A 19,508-nucleotide genomic window follows, 5' to 3' on the forward strand; every position below is an offset into this window, starting at 1 on the left:
ATTTCAATAATTTGAAAATTTTGAAAAATCCTTTGAAACGCCTTTTGCGTTTAACTATCGTTAAAGACTACAACATATTAAAAGTTAACATAATTTTAATACATTATAATACGTTTATGTTTTCAATTATTTAACGTCAATTAGATTTCTATATGCTATTTGTTAGAATACTGAGGGTTTTAACCGGGGTCCGGACGAGGAAATAGACGAGTAAAAAGTTATGACAAGTTCTTAATTAAGGTTTTTCAAACTTAAACAAGCCATTTATTTTACAAAAGTATAATGAAAATATAATACAGTTTGTAAAATGTAAACAAAACCGAAAACCAAACAAAGAGAAATCGGACGACGGCTCGGATTTCGGCCGGTTCTCATCGCTTCTCTGTTTGCCGGTTATTGTTTGGCCTTTCTGTAAGACAAGTTTACAGAAAGTATAAATATATGTAGACACGTGTCACGTTTATGCGTTCGTCAGCTGCTTACCTCGCGCTCCAAGCGACAGTCTGGTGTGGTCGGAGGGGGAAATTAACTGTCGCTTAGCGCAGTAATTAGTGGACTGTATTAATTTGCAGCAATGGAAGGGAAGTCCCAAATGATTTCAATCACGATACAGTTACCACACAACGGTTGTCGACTTGACGGTTGGCAGTAGGGATGGAAGGAAGGCTCTTCGAATACTCAACTCCGCCGTTCGTTGCACGCTACACTGGCACAACCGACGAGGTCACTAAAGTGGGTTCTCCAAAGCCTAAAGCACGGCAAGCTCATCACGAGGCGATACCAGTCTATCGTTATCGCCTATTAAAGCCGTATAGCTTTCAAAGGGATTCTAGGCGATCAACACCAAGTCGCTTTCGTCGCGGTGCAACGACTGCAACATTCAATCATAACCCTGCGTCTGCGGTCGCGTCACGCACGGCATGCTCTACAACCTGCTATAACGTCAGGTAGATTGTTTTAGAAAAATCTCTAGTTGCAGCAACGACGATATTCTCCTTCAAAAATGTTCAATGATTTACTCGTATATGAAAAGCGAGATAGGCTAAAGTTCTTCGGAGCGTGTACGTTCTGACGGAGCGAGATCGGCTAAGGATCCACTCCCGTTTGAAGTTGGCTCACGAATATGTGGACGTAACCATTCGAAACGTAACGTGTTGAAACCAATCCGCGTCGTTACACATAAATACTCGTATCTTAACAGCTGAAAGAAAGTTTGCCCGAACCGAACCGTTCCGTTTACGTCCGTGCTGTAAACGAATAGTATAAATCGACCTATCTCGTGAAATCTGCGAGGATCGGCAGACGAAGACTCAGCCGCGCTACGTAACTGCAGCGCGGCGCTGTCGAATTCGACTGTAGATCTCTATTCAATTAATAATACGTTTTTCTCTCTCGGGACTAACAACACAATACCAGTGGAAACTGGTGTTCGAAGCAATTCTTCGTGCGAAGTCAGCGAGCAAAAATACGTAAATGGTCGCGGTTTAATTGTCTGTATGCCGAAGGAATTCGGCGCCAATCCGACCTTCTAGAGCATCACTTCTAGGTATGCAAACAGAAACGGGAATCGCGGCCGAGTTTCTTCCTCTCAGACGATCGCGATATTTAAACACTATTTTTAACTTTTGTTTAAAGATTGCATAATGCCGAGCGATTATTCTCGGCCGCAATTACCATTAATCCTGTTAGCGTACCAATTCTAAGGAGATTATCTCTAATAGGATTTGTACAGCAAGCAGTGATAGAAAAACGCGTGTATTACTAGTTTTTCTGGCATCGGTAACGGCTCATTACCTTCGATTCGAGTGTGCCAACGGGGTTGATGACGTCAGTATCGTGAGAGAGTAGCGCGCAAATAATTAGACAAAGATAGACTGCCGAAATTTAGACAGCGCCGCGGAACGATTAATTAGAGTACCACGGCGACATCTTCGGCTGTCAACCCGAACAGTCTTACAACGACTTCTGACAGAGACACATCGGCTCCCGATCGTGTCCAAGCAGAACTCGAACGAACCTTGAGATAGAAATTCTTAAGAAAAGCGATTAGACTGTTCTTAAATACAGGGTGCAACGAGCAGATGTTCAGTCTGGTGCGGGTCCACTGATTGACCTCGCACAGCTGAGAATTCGTTAAAGCTCGAAAAAGCGTAAGATTAATTCAGTCTTTACTTGTCAAACGAATCGAATTCCGATTCGTACAAGAGCATCCAGAAGTTTCGTTCGGGAAATTCCCAAGCGAGCTTCGAGTCCTTCTTTACTGATTATTTTGGAGGGTTCGAGAATACACCAATAAGGTGTTCGACCCCCCTTGTACAGTATTGTCTGGTCGTTTCAAGCGTATAAACGTTTGAAACACAAAGAAGTGGGCGAATAACGTCCAAACTTCTTTGTGATTGCCGTTCGGCTTAGGAGACACCGAAGAGAGGCACCTACGTGGTGAACCTCCAGGTGGGCTCACTGTAGTCAGGTCAACGTCCACTTCGGACGTTTGACATTCGGTCTTCGCCTCCTTACTTCTACAGATCCCGTCGGTGTAACGCTTAGAGGAGCACCTGTGCGGAGAGGTAACGGAGTCGTGGGTCAGGCCCCCACGTAGTTCAAAATACTGTCATGAATCACGCCGAGTGGTGCATTCGTGTAGTGAACAACGTGCAGTCGGGCTTCGTAGTGCAACTCTCGGCCAACAAGTCATCTGTTGGAACGTTAAAGAGAAGCCGCAGATCGACGGTCGTGCCGTTGCACTGCAGTGCAACTCGACGCACAGACTCAGTGGGCATACTCACGGGATCAGTGCATTTGGAGCCTTACAACCTCCACTTGCATCCCCCTCCACTAGGCAATCGACTAAATCGGCATCGAAAAGGAGTTTAATTCTTTTCACGCCATAAAATTTGAATACAGTCCACGAGCGAGCGTAATTTTCCGCTCCTATACATTCGCATCCCAAAGCCAGGAGCGTGAGGACACAAACGCGGCGAATATACGTGTAATGTGTTTACGTGTGTCTAACACATAGCCGTGTTTTTCTGTTCATAGGAATCCTGTCCAACCTCAACGCGGCAGATTCGACGAGCGGCCTGGTATTACCGTGATTCGTCAGAACTTTGACTTTCTCTGAAAGTTTATTTTAAATTTATAATAAACATTTTTGAAAAAAAAAGAAAATCTAACGCGTCCCATTCACTTCTCACAATAAAAATCCGATCCCTCTATCCGGACTTGGTCGTTAAAAGCATCAGCTTTTTAACAACTTTTAAAATTATTTATGTAATATTTGAATTAATGATTGGAAAAAGAATAAGATTTCTATTCTTATAAGAACGAATATTATCTTTTCCCAATCACAAATTCATTTCAAACTTATCACGCATAAACAATAATTACTGAAAAGTAATGGAACAACAATTTTTTGTTAGAATTCTTAAAAATCTCTATGAACCTTACAAATCTTACGTAAAATGAATTTTGACCTCGCCCCCCTCTGCCTTCATAAGAAGGTGTAGGAAAATACTGAACTCAACTCTTTCGTTTAAATACTTCACGTAATTTATGGACGAGCCATATACTACTAGGTATGTACATTACTTAACGTTTTTAATAATATGTGCTCGTACAAAAGTTTTTGTACATTATTTATTCGTATTGCACTGCATTTTATAGAATATACTAATAAACCAAAAAGACTTAATAAATAGAGAAAGCTGTTAAGAAATGATTGAATTACCCTACTGGTGAGGTCATAATCCTTCAGAAGGCATACAGCCACCATAGTCGCAGTTTGATTACCCGCTTTCATGTATCTAATTAGCTTTTGTATATGCCAAAATTCTGAAGGTACTTCTGGTGCATCGTCTTTTAAGTGTCTGAGTTCATCATCGCTTTCCGACTCGGGCTCGTCGTCCGAACTTTGATCTTCATCTTTTTCGACGATTGGACGAACTTGAGGCCCGAATGGTTCTCCAGTAACCAATGACACCAAAGGCATTGATGGTTCTTCCGGTTCTATTACTTCTGGAATATCCGGTTCTATTCTTTTAGCATGTAAAATGAGGAAAAAACCATTATTTGTTGTAAATTGTGAAAAAGCAATATTTTATTGGGTGTTTGGCCACCCCTGGGAAAAATTTACATGAGCAATTTTAGAGGCCAAAATAAGACGAAAATCAAGAATACCAATTAGGTGATGGGGTAATTATTTAGATTACGGAAGGTACCTCCGATTTCAATGATTTTTGAATATGTTATAGAAATCAACATTTTGAACAACTTTTTCCTATACATATAACCGCCGCTCGGCCTTAGTTTTCGAGGTATTTTCGAAAACCTGTCGGAACTAATGCATTGAATTCTGCCTGCCGTGTGCATCCGTGTTATCTCTTACGCGTTAGTATGCGATCGCCGTTTTTCTACTGTTTTGCAGGCAGCAGCACACCGACGGACACCAATCCATATACACATATAGTATAACGGGTGGGCTTAAAAATCAAATTTAACTAATTTTAGTGATTTTGAATCGAAGTTTATGTCTGGTCGCAGTTAGGCAACCAGAATATTACCTTAGACTCTAACCTAACCTAATTCATTGATTAGGAATATTAGATTAGGTTAGGTTAGGCTATTTTTCATTCCCGGCTGCCGTGAGGCAGCCGGCACACGCAGGTGCCTCCCTTCGGTGTCTCCTAAGCCGAACGGCAATCACAAAGAAGTTTGGACGTTATTCGCCCACTTCTTTGTGTTTCAAACGTTTATACGTTTGAAACGACCAGACAATACTGTACAAGGGGGGTCGAACACCTTATTGGTGTATTCTCGAACCCTCCAAAATAATCAGTAAAGAAGGACTCGAAGCTCGCTTGGGAATTTCCAACCCTAATTAACCTAATCTAATATTCCTAATCAATGAATTAGGTTAGGTTAGAGTCTAAGGTAATATTCTGGTTGCCTAACTGCGACCAGACATAAACTTCGATTCAAAATCACTAAAATTAGTTAAATTTGATTTTTAAGCCCACCCGTTATTATATGTGTATATGTTGGTGTCCGTCGGTGTGCTGCTGCCTGCAAAACAGTAGAAAAACGGCGATCGCATACTAACGCGTGAAGTGTAACACGGATGCACACGATCAGGCAGAATTTAATGTTTAGTTCCGACAGTTTTTCGAAAATATCTCGAAAACTAAGGCCGAGCGGCGGTTATATGTATAGGAAAAAGTTGTTCAAAATGTTGAGTACTATAATATATTCAAAAATCATTGAAATCGGAAGTACCGTCCGTAATCTAAATAATTACCGTTAACGGAGTCTGCATTGCAAAGTTATTAACGTTTAAAGTTCCGCCTGTAGAATGGCAATCTGCGTACAGCTGCGTTCACGCGGAAGGTTGTGGCAGGCCAGTGCTAGTGGTTCTCATGCAGCATGAAAAATTCTACTTACCGACGCTATCGACAGCCTTAGATTTTTGTCCACTTATGGAAATGCGAACACCTTACGTTGAATAAGATTCAACCTGTCTTATGAAAATCCAGAAGGGCATATCAAAACACGCCCCACGAGATTTTCACAGAGAAAGGGTGAATGTCACTTTCAATACCACAACGTTGTGCACAAAAATTACCCACACGCGATCATACACGCTCCACGATCGTCCACAATGTCCGCAAGTATCCACAAATAATCCTATGCAATTAAATGAATACGCACCGCGATTATGTTATTCGTGAGTGGCTATGTGTACGTGCACCACGATTCTTCCGAGTTACTTACGAATAGAAACGTCCTTAATTTTTCAAATACACTACAATTTAAAAATGTAAAAAGTAATCGTAGGATAAATTAAATTTTCGCATTGATTTGCGTTCACGTCGAAGAATGTAACGATACTAGCAGCTGACTGTGCCATCGATGGACGGGGTTCTGAGAAACAAATGCCGAAAAGGACCTCGATTCTACGTCACTCGCCTCGCTTATCTCTCTCTCTTACACCCCTCCCCCACACACACACATATATGCACTCTACACTCAGTGGAGACAAAGGGCAGCATCGGCACGTATTCGGTCAGCTAGTCAATCGTACAAAAGAATCAGTCAAGACAGTTCACGCGACACATTTTAAACATATTTCATTCAGTTATGTATTAAGTAGCATGTAAGAAATACAGTGATATAAACAATCGGCGAATACTTATTAAATTCCTTTTTACATTTTTAAATTAAAGTGTATTTGAAAAATTAATAACAGTTCCTTTCTCTGTGAAAATCTCGTGGGGCGAGTTTTGATATGCCCTTCTGGATTTTCATAAGACAGGTTGAATCTTATTCAACGTAAGGTGTTCGCATTTCCATAAGTGGACAAAAATCTAAGGCTGTCGATAGCGTCGGTAAGTAGAATTTTTCATGCTGCGTGAGAACCACTAACACTGGCCTGCCACAACCTTCCGCGTGAACGCAGCTGTACGCAGATTGCCATTCTACAGGCGGAACTTTAAACGTTAATAACTTTGCAACGAAGACTCCATCAACTAATTGGTATTCTTGATTTTCATCTTATTTTGGCCTCTAGAATCGCTCATGTAAATTTTTCCCAGGGGTGGCCGAACACCCTCTATACCAGACGTTTTCCAATGTTTTGTAAGGCTTCTTTTTACATCCAAACTACAAGTGAGAATTCGTCTACTAAAAAATCTTCGTTAAGTTTAATTTAATTTATTCAAAATAAAGTTGTTTTGATTGATTTTGATTAATTAAATTATTTATTAATATAAAAAAAATAAATTAAAGACAGCTTTTGTTTAAATTATTCACTAATAAAACGCTCCTACTGATAAATAAACTACATTTATTACATTAGGTGTTGCAAATAATGAGATACAAAACAGAAAATTATAAAAATCCATGTAATATGTTTTGAATAAGGGTATTTAAGTAAATCGTGGATAATTTTATAGAAAAAGATACATTGTAACAATTTCAATGACCTTGAAATATATACAGTAGGCCACAAAAGTAAGTAAACATTTTGTTTTTTTATTGTACATTCTGCTATTAAGGTGTATTTTTGTACTATTTGTGTTATATTATAAATTCATAGTATTTAGCCGCCATATCGATGTATTTTGGTTATATTGCTTAATTATTGTAGTACACCTTTTAATTTGTTGGTTTATATTTAACATTTGCGCTATATTTCTTAGGGTTATCCGAAAATGTGGCTGAAAAAGGCATTTAACAAATGGGGAGAGAAGAGTTGTTATTAATATGAAAATAGAAGGAAACACTTATCGAGAAATTGCTAAATTTTTTAATAAAACATCGGCAGTTATTTTTAAAATAGTTACTATTTATAAGAATACTGGACGAGTTTCAGTTACACCAAAATCTGGATCTCCAAAGGTTACTACTATACGAGTAGATAAGAGAATAGTTAATATTTCTAATTCAGATCACTTTCTATCAGTTCTAAAAATACGTAGAAAATTATTAAGTGAAAGTTTCACACCATGCACTGAAACTATCTGCCGTCGATTATGGGTTTTAGGAAAACAGACGCGTTGCACAAATGTTGCCCAATTTAAACAAGAAAAACCTCATGAAATGAATAGAATTTCACAATAAACATGTTTTGAAACCTTTGGACTGAGGAATCTATGATTAGATTAAAGTGAGGGCGGGGGCGAGGGAGGGGGTGGAGGTCAAATAACAACCCACAATATACTCCACAATTATTTAATGTTTATTTCCGCGGTTAATGTTGTTTAACAGACTGACTTCATGAATTCGACTACGTCTTTACGAGACTGAACATAACACGTCTCTATAACAGACTGAGATTCTTTCTTCAAAATTCTCTTGCATATACAGGGTATCCCGTAAATGGCGTAAGAACCGGAAATGTGGGGTAGCTGCGACGATTCTGTTATTAACGAAAAGATTCGGATTATTAACGAAAAATTCTGACGATTCACGGCGCACGCTTTCTACGCGCTCAGGGCCGTCCGAACTAAGAGAGCCACCGCGTCGGGTAGGTAACAAGATGTGCACCGAAGATACATCGAGGAACGAATACAAATAATTAAAAATACTATCACTGCAACTGTTACCTCTACGGATTGGATAAATCAGCCAGCTAAATCGAATTTATTAATTATTTGTATCGTATTATTTATTTCCAAGGAAGAGGGACTAAAATGTGGGAAGATGCTCTCGGAATTTTTAGGAAATTAATCCTTCGCACCCGAGTGACGCTTCTCGCCACAGTGTTTTAAAATTAAAATAAGAATTATTTTCAGAAAATTAAAATAAATACGGTAAGAACCATTTGTAACCGTTTGTTATTAAAAACTGTACTGGAAAAGCAGACTGGATTTATGCGTACCGAAACATTCCTCGAATGCAAAGGGTTAATAAAGAAATAATTGAAATTCGCTTACCCATTTGCCTGCAAGTTGATCTGCTGCGCTGACAAATTCGGTTAGTGCACCGCTGTCGATTACGGCAAGGTCGAAGACCCCAACGAAAATCAGCTGATGAGACGGCCCGGTCACTGTACCCGTTTCTCACCCTGAAAATGTGAAAGTGAAAAGTGCCAGTAACTGTGCTGTGAAGTGTTTTCGAGGTAAGAAGCGGGTGCAGTGACCGGGCCGTCCCATCAGCTGATTTTCGTTGGGGTCTTCGACCTTGCCGTAATCAACAGCGGTGCACTAACCGGGCCCTATTGTCAGCGCAGCAGGTCAACTTGCAGGTAAATGGGTAAGTCGAATTTCAATTATTTCTTTATTAACCCTTTGCATTCGAGGAATGTTTTGGGACGCACAAATCCAGTCTGCTTTTCCAGTACAGTTTTTAATAACAAACAGTTACAAATGGTTCTTACCGTATTTATTTTAATTTTCTGATGATAATTCTTATTTTAATTTTAAAACATTCTGGCGAGAAGCGAAACTCGGGTACGAAGGATTAATTTCCTAAAAATTCCGAGAGCATCTTCCCACATTTTATTCCTTCTTCCTTGGAAACAGTGAATACAAATAATTAATAAATTTGATTTAGCTGACTGATTTATCCAATCCACAGAGGTAACAGTTGCAGTGGTAGTATTTTTAATTATTTGTATTCGTTCCTCGACGTATCCTCTTAGTTCGGACGGCCCTGAGCGCGTAGAAAGCGTGCGCCGTGATTCGTCAGTATTTTTCGTTAAAAATTAAAAAACAAAGCCCTATCCGATATTTTTGCAAAGGAAATTGTTGTTCAGAATCGTCGCAGCTACCCCACATTTCCGGTTCTTACACCATTTACGGGACACCCTGTATACATAGCCTTATCCTAATAGTAAAGGGAGAGAAAAAGAGATAGGATAGGAAGACGGAAATGCGAAATTGGAAAATACTTAACGTAGGGAAAGTTTAGCTACAGTGAAAGAGAACAATAGAAGTCAAGAGGCTCGCCGGGCCCGGATCGGTGTGGTCCGAGGCCCAGGCGAAACCTTGAAGGAAAACAGGCGCCTCGTACGGCTCTGGTGCCAAGTATTTAACAGGACGACCAGGTTCGCACGAGACCCTAGGAAAATGGAAAAATAGCAAGCTTAAAACTATCCTTACATTCCATTCATATACTAGCACTGGCGTAGTGGCTATAATTGGGCCGCTACAAAAGTATAGCCATCGACGAATGTATATCTGTAGAAGACAAACAGAATTACCACCATATGAGTGTGCAAAAGCAACGTTAAAATCAATGAAATAAGGTATTATGGTTGGGAATACTTATATTTTGTAGCAAGGAAAATAATTATTTTTAAACGAAAAGTAAATTCGCAAATCTATCTAAAAGTAAAAGAAGTTATAATTTCAGAAGGAAAACGATTAATAGGTAATGATTTCATCCTTCAACAAGATAGTGCACCCATTCACAAAGCGAAAATTGTTACTCAATATTTACAAGAAAGTAAAATAAATGCAGTAGAATGACACTTCAAAATGTACATGCTTGTGGATATTAATCCTTGTATATAATTTTTGTTTACTTATTTTTGTGGCATACATTCATAACATGTTTTGCTTTTTTATTTTTTCTTTAAATAGAACATTAAATAATTAAAATTTTTTTTGATTTAGTTACTTAAGTACCTTGGCATAGTATGAATAAATATTAATTTCATTTTATAAAAATAAATATTTATCTTTATACACATACTTTTTCATAACATACTGTTTACTTACTTTTGTAACCTACTGTATGTTGTCAAGTTCATTGACATTCTGAATAATTGTTTCCTATGCATTTAACTGCCATCTGGCCTTAGTTTTAGAAATTAATGCAAAAATATCCTTATAGTTATAATAGTTAACTACTGACATACGAAAGGTTGAACTTGAACCATTCCCAAGCAATTACTGGTACAAAGAACGCTTCTGCATATTTTTAGATATTTTAGGTATAAATTGAATGGTGTATAAAACATATATTCACTATGCCTTAAACTTCAAACGGTCGACTCCTGGCACAGTTACTTTACAGTGCAGAGTAGGTATAAGTAGAGTAATAAAATGCTGTTAAATACCCAACTTTCCACTGTATAATACACAAAGAGACATTGTTCAGGAAGATTGTAATACTTACTACGATGATGAAGATAGCCACGAAAGTCACCAACATAGCAAGAAGAAGAAACAAAACATTGTCCCATCGAAAATTAAACAATTTTTTACAAAACGTAAATGCTTCATATGAGGATTATTTGGCATTGCACACTGACGTATGCTGGTTGAATACTGGAAAAAGCTTGTGGCGTTTCTTTGCTTTAAGAAATGTAATATCAGAATTAAAAAAAAATAATATTAAACTAAAAATAAAGGATATTTAAAAAAAGTTCAAAGATTTCAAAGACACTAAGTTACAAAAACAATAACAAACAATATGTGATTTAATAACTCACATAAGTGGTTTCCAAAATCAATTAAAACTATCTATTGCAGAACTAGAAAAGCAAAAATTATATCATTAATTATATCATTTTCCACCCTGCAAGGAAATTAAAAATTCATATCCAGATGTAAATTTTGTGAAATATGTGTCAGTGATAGAAAATTCAGATAAACAATTCAAAAAAAGATTTGAAGACCAATTCATTAGAAAGTGATGTATTGATCTTCAACAACCCCAAAGAATGTATTGTCGAAAACCAAAATATTCTATACTGGAACTGTATAAAATGCAAGTTGATACATTTCTAGTGAACGAAAACGAACATGGATTCGAATTTTTTAAGCTATTATCCGTCGATAAGCATCCAAAACTTGTTGTTTTAGCATTAATGATTTGTTCGATGTACGATTCCACGCACAAATGTGAAAGTAGCTTTTTTGCTTTAACCCTTAACGGTCGCAAGTCACCTTTGATCTGGCAGCAATATGTGGTCGCTGCGGTTGTATAAAAAGCTAGCGACTGTTACGGGTTAAAAAACATTAAATCTAAATATCGTATGTCAGTAATAATTCATTCCTTGCTGAGGTTAACAACTACGATCATATCAGTTGATATACCACTACTGGTCAATAGAGTAATAGGGCCACAATATTCACATTCAAAACTTGATGTCGGTATATATTTTTTTATAATTAAAATTAAAATCAATTCTTAATCTATAATAAGCGCATAATCGATGCATGGATACGACCACAGGCTGCAAAGATACAACTAGAGGATAGCTCCGATACTATGCCCGGTTCAACGAGAACTGGCAAGAAATATAAACAGTTGCACCAGAGCCGAAACAGAATGGCCAGATCCCTAAATAGTAGGAAAGAAGGTACTTTTTTGAACAAAAAGTACTGATCCTCAATATTAATAAGATGTTATTAATGAAATATTATAAATGTTATTACATAATAATGTAAGTAAGGAGACAAATGCAAATACAAATTGAGGTACGGAAAACTATATTTCAAAATTTAATTTATCTATTTATACTATCAACAACTTATGTTGTTTCTGTGTTTAACCTGTCAGAAGTTTAATAAATTATAAATGATCCAATTCATGACAATATAATGGTCCAATTGTCAAAATTTGTGTTGAATAATCTGAACAACATGTTCAATGCATTTTTTTCCAATTTTCAACCGTAACATGTTTTAATGATTCGTGAAACAAATTTTTTACATCCACAAATCTGAACATTGTATTATTTGCTGCAATATAATTTGTAACTTGCGATTAAATCATCTCGATTGGATTTAATGCATCATGCGAGGGCCCTTCTCAAAGGTCGCTAAAAAGTGTCTCTGAGCAGCGACATTCAGCAGCCACTCATCTGCGGCAGCAGCGTTGATCATGTGATCTCTCTATTTATATTTCGTGCCAGTTCTCGTTGAACCGGGTATAGTGAGTGAAGTGGCGACCACGCACCCGTTTGGTTGTCCAAGCGGCAGGGCAGGTGAATCCCTTCCACGCACCCGTTTGGTTGTCCAGGCGGCAGGGGAGGTGAACCCCTACGTGGCGCGTCCCCAGGTGGCGGATAGGGGTAGCCATTGGGATGGGATGCGGGGATGGGGTCACCAACCTGAGGAGGCTGGTGGCCGCATCCTCGCATGGCATCCCGGTGGTTGGAGCGAAAGCTCCCGCGGACCAAACACCGGTATGAATGCTTTGTGTGGGTGAATGTGTGTGTGTGTGTGGGGGCCCGGGGCATGGGATATTTGCCGCGGGTGTTACCTAAGGCTGCAGGTTGGCCCGTTGGCTGCGGATGAGTTCAGCGGCCAACGTGGCCACCCAGTCGGCGGCTTAGTCCTATGTCACGGGGTCGTGGGCGCTGGTGACCAGGCGCCTGCGGTTGAGTGGGAATGCGGTGGGAGGAGTGCCTCCCACCGGGATGGGCCTGAAAAGGCTCGACGCGGCGGGGGACTCTGTGATGTCTCACTAGAGTTCCCAGTCCCTTACCAGGCGTCTGAGGATGGTCACCGTGGGGTTTTAGTCGATAAGAGTCCGACACTATGTCCATGAGGATTTCCCCACGTACAAAAAAAAAAAAAAAAAGGGCAGGTGAACCCCTACGTGGCGCGTCCCCAGGTGGCGGATAGGGGCAGCCGCTGGGATGGGATGCGGGGATGAGGTTATCAACCTGCGAAGGCTGGTGACTGCATCCTCGCATGGCATCCCGAAGGTTGGAGCGAAAGCTCCCGCAGACCAAACACCGGTATGAATGTGTTGCGTGTATGAATGTGTGTCTGTGAGTGGGCTGAGGCATGGGATATTTGCCGCGGGTTTTACCTAAGGCCGCAGGTTGGCCAGTTGGCCCTGAGTGAGTCCTGCGGCTGACATGGCTCCGTAGCCGGCGGCTTACAATTAGTCCCATGTCACGGAACCGCGGGCGCTAGTGATCAGGTGCCTGCGGTTGAGTGGGAATGCATTGGGTGGAGTGCCTCTGATCGGGAGGAGCCTGAAAAGGCACAGCGCGGCGGGGGACTCTATGATGGCTCACTAGAATTCCTGATCCCCCGTCAGGTGCCTGAGAATGGTCACCGTAGGGTTTTAGTCGTTAAAAGTCCGGCACTACGCGCTGACCCTCCCTTCTTGCGGGCCCGCGAGTGTCCATGAGGATTTCCCCACGTACAAAAAAAAAAGAGTAAGTGAAGTGGCGAAGAGTGAGACTAATTGAAGAGAAAGAATATTAGATTACTAGCGGAAAAGAGGTTTCTCAGATCTGGTTGGGGGATAGACCAACTGAAGAGTGGGAGCATAAAGCTACGTCTCCACAGCGCGGCACAAGTTGGCACGGCCGGGCCGTGCCACTGCTTTGCACGGCTACGTGACAAAACTATTTCTTTTTCATTTGATTAATAGTGAAACGCAAAATCTCTTTCATAAACGATGTTGATTTTTCTCATTATAACAATTTTTTTATTCAATAAAAAATTAAGATCACCTTGATTTTTTTAATAAAATTGAATTGTTTGTTTTTTTTTATAAATCGATACATCTTTGTATCCTTTTGACAAAAGTATTAGAGGCTTTAGGTCGAAAATTGAATAGTTTAAGAGTTATTAGTTTAGTCCCGAACTCCCATATACAGGATGTTCGGTCACCCACGGGGAAAAATTTTAATGGGCTTTCTAGAGGCCAAAATAAGACGAAAATGAAGAATACCAATTTGTTGATGGAGGCTTTGTTAAAAAGTTATTAACGTTTAAAGTTTCGCCCGTATTGAATTTTTTTCTCGAAAATGCGCAAGATTTCGAGGGTATGTCATTCACCAAAAATGATTGTAATTAACCCCTGCAACCGAAAATAATTTTCTTAGAACGATTTGAAATTTTTTAATTTAATTTTTTAATAACTTTTTAACGAAGCTTCAGTCAAGAAATTGATATTCTTGATTTTCGTCTTATTTTGGCCTCTAGAATCTCCCTTTAAAATTTTTCCCAAGGTTAGCTGAACACCCTGTACATATAGTCCGGGCTACGATATAGCGAGGTCGAATACTCAAATAGGTGTCAATGTTTACATGTTTCAGCTTCCGAAACAAGAGAATTGACAGAAATACGAGTAGCTAAGGTCCTTAGATTATGATCAGGGCTTAATTTGGTCAGGTCAGAAATTAATTTTTTTTTGAATTTAAGCAACTGCAATTTCTTGTCCGTTAGATACTGATTAACTTCAATAGGAAACATTTTTGGTAATTATTTACTTTAGTGATTCCTCGCCGATTTCGATGACCTTGAAGTATGTTGTCAAGATCACTGTTATGAATACTTTTTCTTTATACATGTTACCGCCGCTCGCCCTTTGTTTTCGAGATATTTGCAAAAATAATTTTATGTCTGAATTAGCCTCTGGTTGCGTTGGAGATAAAATATTGTACTTTATTCTTTACTATTATTATTATTATCGTTACTATTAACAGAAATTGGAAAAATGTCTGCCATTATATCAAAAAATGCAGGTATTCTTGTATTGAAATCATATTGTTGTCGAAACAAAAACTCAGCTATGTAACCGACATAATGCTCTTTCCGGGTCCCATATCGTGGAATATTCGCTCTTGTTTCACGCCAACAACGTTCGATGTTCAATCATAATATTTACACCATATTAACTTGGTACAAACCAATATTCAAATATCAGTATACAAATAATGTATAAAATAAACTAACCCAGACCTAATTCATTATATTAATTACTAGGTAGAATAGTTAGGTTTGTAACGTTAGGCGGCCAGCTACTCGAATCGAGTTTTTAAGCACACCCGTTATACGCATCCATTGCCGGTCGCCTCGATGTATCTATAGAAACAATAAACAATCTGCGATTCAACGCTTACACACACGCTGCTACAGTCACGTACGTATAGACACAAGTCATTGTAGTAGCAGCAATATTTTTGATGAAAAATCTCGGAAACTAAGGCCGAGTGGCGGTAACATGTATAAAGAAAAAATCTTCATAACAGTGACCTTAACAACATATTTCAAGGTCATCGAAATCGGTGAGGAATCGCTAAAGTAAATAATTACCTTCTCCTCTGTTCATTTCTTCTATTGTTCTCTTATTCACATGTTCAAATCTTCAACGTCATGCCGCGTCCACATGGGAGAAAATAGTTCGTGAGCAGCTCGTGAAGTTATTCGCTAACGGAAACAGCAGCGTACTCAAACTGGAGTTTGCGAGCAGCTTGCAAACTACTCACGAACAGTTATAAGCTTGCTCGTTTTGAATTCATGGGCAGTTCGCTATTAATTTTTGCTTTATATGGATGTCAATGTACAGACTTTAAAAATGTTTGAACAAGATTTGTTTGTCGCAGCAGCTGCATTTTTATCAATTTTTTGTTTTTCCCTTCGAAATTAAGACAGAATAACTTTTATTTTTCTTTCAACTTCACTAACATCACACTTTATTGTGGGCTCTATATTTACCTACGCATTCATTCTTCCATTTTTTAATTTATATTCAATATTTTTCGCATTCCACAAACATAGACTGTTGCGATATAATTCTATTAGCATTTCGATGTTTGAGTCTGTCCACTACATCGTGCTGTTCATTCGAACGCTTACTAGGATCTGACGACAATTGCGAGCTAGTCGAGTTCTATAAAATTATGTTACAAACGCGTCCAGACACACTTGAAGCTTGCAAACAGTTCCTTTGATGTACCGTTTCTCTCGCGAACAGCAGTGTGAACGCGGAACATAACAGCCTCACAATCCATCGAAATTGATTTAATATTATTTAGGATCTCAGGATTCCATTTGTATGCATCAACAAGCCGTATTATAAAATTTAGACGTCGTTTTTCACCCGTTACGCATAAGTGTTGCACTTTGTTAATTTTATAAGGATGTTAACTATTCTTCTTCATAATTCTATTAATAACATATGTAGATAACCCAATGTTAAATGTTACAGAACGAATGGAAGCGTGCGGATTTTGTTCGAAATGTACTAATACTGTCGCGAAGCGAAATACTTAAGAATAGGTCTTTTTAGATACAAGGGCATTTGAGCCCAATACAGGTAGCTGGATTTTTAGGACTGCGACCATCAAGTATTTTCGCGACCAGAACCGTCCATAAATCCAGAGTTCCTCGACAGCTGCACCTCACGTGTTAATTACCCCCATAAACCTTCCCGGTTAATTAAACGAACAAATTTCCCCAAAATGTTTAAACATTCAAGCTCCGCCCCAAGATTATTTCCTGATCCACCCTCTTCGTAACCAGCCTATTAGAATTCATACATCCCACCTTTCCACAAAATACATCTAACCAATGGTAACCGTGAACAAGTCGAAAAGTGCGCAAAACACAACTCCGACCAGAGAACCTTTTCGAACTCCGATTGAGACAGACCATCACTCTAGACCTCGACAGCTTTAATCTTGTAAATAAAAAGGTTAACGTACATTAACAAGTCTTGCTGTTTCACGAAACCCTAAACACTCACACTAATTTAAGTAGGCGTGTGAGGTACGCGTTCAAGAGAGCAAATACGTATTTCACTACGCGTACAATACAAATACTATAATAATATTGTTACATTATACTCGGAAAAAGATTCGTATTTCCACGGGTAACGATAGGTGTGTCGCCGGTGTCGGCAGCTTAAGAAAAAAGCGACGAGCCGGTAGGATATACAGGGTGTTCGGACACCCCTGGGAAAAATTTTAATGGGGGATTCTAGAGGCCAAAATAAGACGAAAATCAAGAATACCAAACCAATATTAACGTTTAAAGTTCCGCCCGTATTGATTTTTTTTCTCGAAAATGCGCAAGATTTCGGGGGTATGTCTTGTTACGTATGTCGAACGTTTCGTTCCTTAAATTTTTCTTGCCACTTGCGTGCATTAGGAAATCGCCCTGCTACTTATCTAACCTTTGAAATGGGGGTCACTTCCGTCGCGATGCAGCAGCCCGTTAATTAATACAATTCGGAGAATAGAGCAGCTCGTTAATTAATGCAATTCGGAGAATAGTGCACACGGTGATTTCTAACGTACTTTTGAATCCGCCCCACACAGATTTTTTGGTATATAAACCCCGTGATTTCGTTACTCGGGGGATCATAATCGTACCGTCACGCTTAGTGTCAACTCCACGACTCTCGTTACGCGTATACGATTTTTGTTAGTCAGTTGTATTTGTGAGATCGGGCTACAGTTCCCTGTCGTATCAATATTATACCATATAGAATCCGTGAACCGGCATAAATTCTATTGCGGCCATTACTTTCAACTGACATACCCCCGCATCGCCAGTGCGTCAACACCGCGCAAGATCTTTTTAGGTAAATATAATCATTCTTTGATCGCGACACAAGATACACGAAACAATTGTATTTTATTTGTTGATTTAAGAATACATCTACTTTTATTATCAAATCAGAGTTACCCAACTTCTTTAACCCATAATTATATAAAGCGATTATTATTAGTTAAACGTTCCCATAATAATATAACCTTACCGCTCGGGTTATATTATATTTAATAATTCATAGTTACGAGTTCAATTAACACATCCCCAAATCCAAATACAACCTCTTACAACCTAGTGGCTCCTCGATTACGCATCGAGTTCGTCCACGCAATCTATTACCATCCTAGCGGCTCCCTGATTTCGCATTAGGTTCGTCCGCATCCTACAGCTCCCTGATTTCGCATCAGGTTCGTCTGTGATTTATCCAACCTCCCAGCAGCTCCTCGATTACGCATCGAGTTCGTCTGCGTTTCTTCCAACCTCCTAGCAGCTCCCCGATTTCGCATTGGGTTCGTCTGCGTCGTTATCAACAATCCTAGTGACTCCCCGATTTCGCATCGGGTTCGTTCACGACGTTTCACCCTCCTACGGCTCCCTGGTTTCGCACCAGGTTCGTCCGTACGTGACTCCATCCCAGAGGCTCCCTGATTTCGCATCAGGTTCGTCCTCGTTATCAACTATCCTAGCGGCTCCCCGATTTCGCATCGGGTTCGTCCGTGTACCTAACTAACAAATTGATACCATATTCCATACTCTCTCTCGCACTCGCAGGCCACGCGCGCTGCACGGCCCTGGCTCGTAACAGTCTATTCACCAAAAGTGATTGTAATTGATCCCCGCAACTGAAAATAATTTTTCCAGAACGATTTGAAATTTTTGAATTTAATTGTTAATAACTTTTTAACGAGGCCTCAGTCAAAAAATTGGTATTTTTGATTTTCGTCTTATTTTGACCTCTAGAATCCCCCATTAAAATTTTTCCCAGAGGTGGCCGAACACCCTGTATACAAACAATTCGCAACGGCTCGCACTCTCCACGTAGCGAGGTACCATGTGTTGCGTATACCTGGTATCCCTGCACGGCAATGCTTGCTGGATACATAAATTCATCCCCTACCTGTCAACCCCTGATCCCTATCATGTCCTTTTTGTGTCACCACTTTCGCATCAACCGGATACATAAACTTAGGAAAACGGAGTTTTCCTAAAAAGCACTCAAGAAGGTATTATACCCTGTTTCAGATGACACATCCTTTACATCTAAAACTTTCCCTTTTCTCAGAATACGCACCCTTACCCCACCAAAGGTGTTTTTTCCAGCCCCTTAAATAGGAGCTACACGAGAACCGAACACTCTTAGTCTTAACTCCGCTGACATATGCGGGACATATTTGTATAAACGTTTTAATAAAATTCTGAAAAAAACCTCAGCGTAGTCTTACGACTCATGTGAGACTAAAAGTGTAAATATGTAATCAAATATACAGGGTGTTCGGCCACACCTGGGAAAAATTTTACTGGGGGATTCTAGAGGCTAAAATAAGATGAAAATCAAGGATACCAATTTGTTGATGGAGGCTTCGTTAAAAAGTTATTGACGTTTAAAGTTTCACCCGTACTGAATTTTTTTCTCGAAAATGCGCAAGATTTCGGGGGTATGTCTATTCACCAAAAATGATTGCAATTGACCCCCCCAAACGAAAATAATTTTTCCAGAACGATTTGAAATTTTTTTTTTACGTCGAAAAATTTGGACAC

The 19,508-nt window shown here is 39.4% G+C and overlaps 2 protein-coding genes across 2 annotated transcripts in view; one reads left to right on the forward strand and one right to left on the reverse strand.

Annotated features, from left to right (window-relative positions):
- Hbs1 (translation elongation factor EF-1alpha (GTPase) HBS1) overlaps positions 1–19,508 on the forward strand; it is a 196,445-nt gene that overhangs the window by 132,813 nt on the left and 44,124 nt on the right. The window lies entirely within an intron of this gene.
- The window catches only part of Gudu (Armadillo repeat-containing protein gudu), a 118,519-nt gene that overhangs the window by 93,763 nt on the left and 5,248 nt on the right, over positions 1–19,508 (reverse strand). Inside the window, exon 2 of the mRNA XM_076763906.1 lies at positions 3,728–4,034. Within this exon, the coding sequence (XP_076620021.1) occupies positions 3,728–4,034 (307 nt within the window). The remainder of the gene's footprint in view (positions 1–3,727; positions 4,035–19,508) is intronic.

Source organism: Colletes latitarsis, chromosome 4 (genome assembly GCF_051014445.1).
Source record: "Colletes latitarsis isolate SP2378_abdomen chromosome 4, iyColLati1, whole genome shotgun sequence".
Taxonomy (NCBI): Eukaryota; Metazoa; Arthropoda; class Insecta; order Hymenoptera; family Colletidae; genus Colletes; species Colletes latitarsis.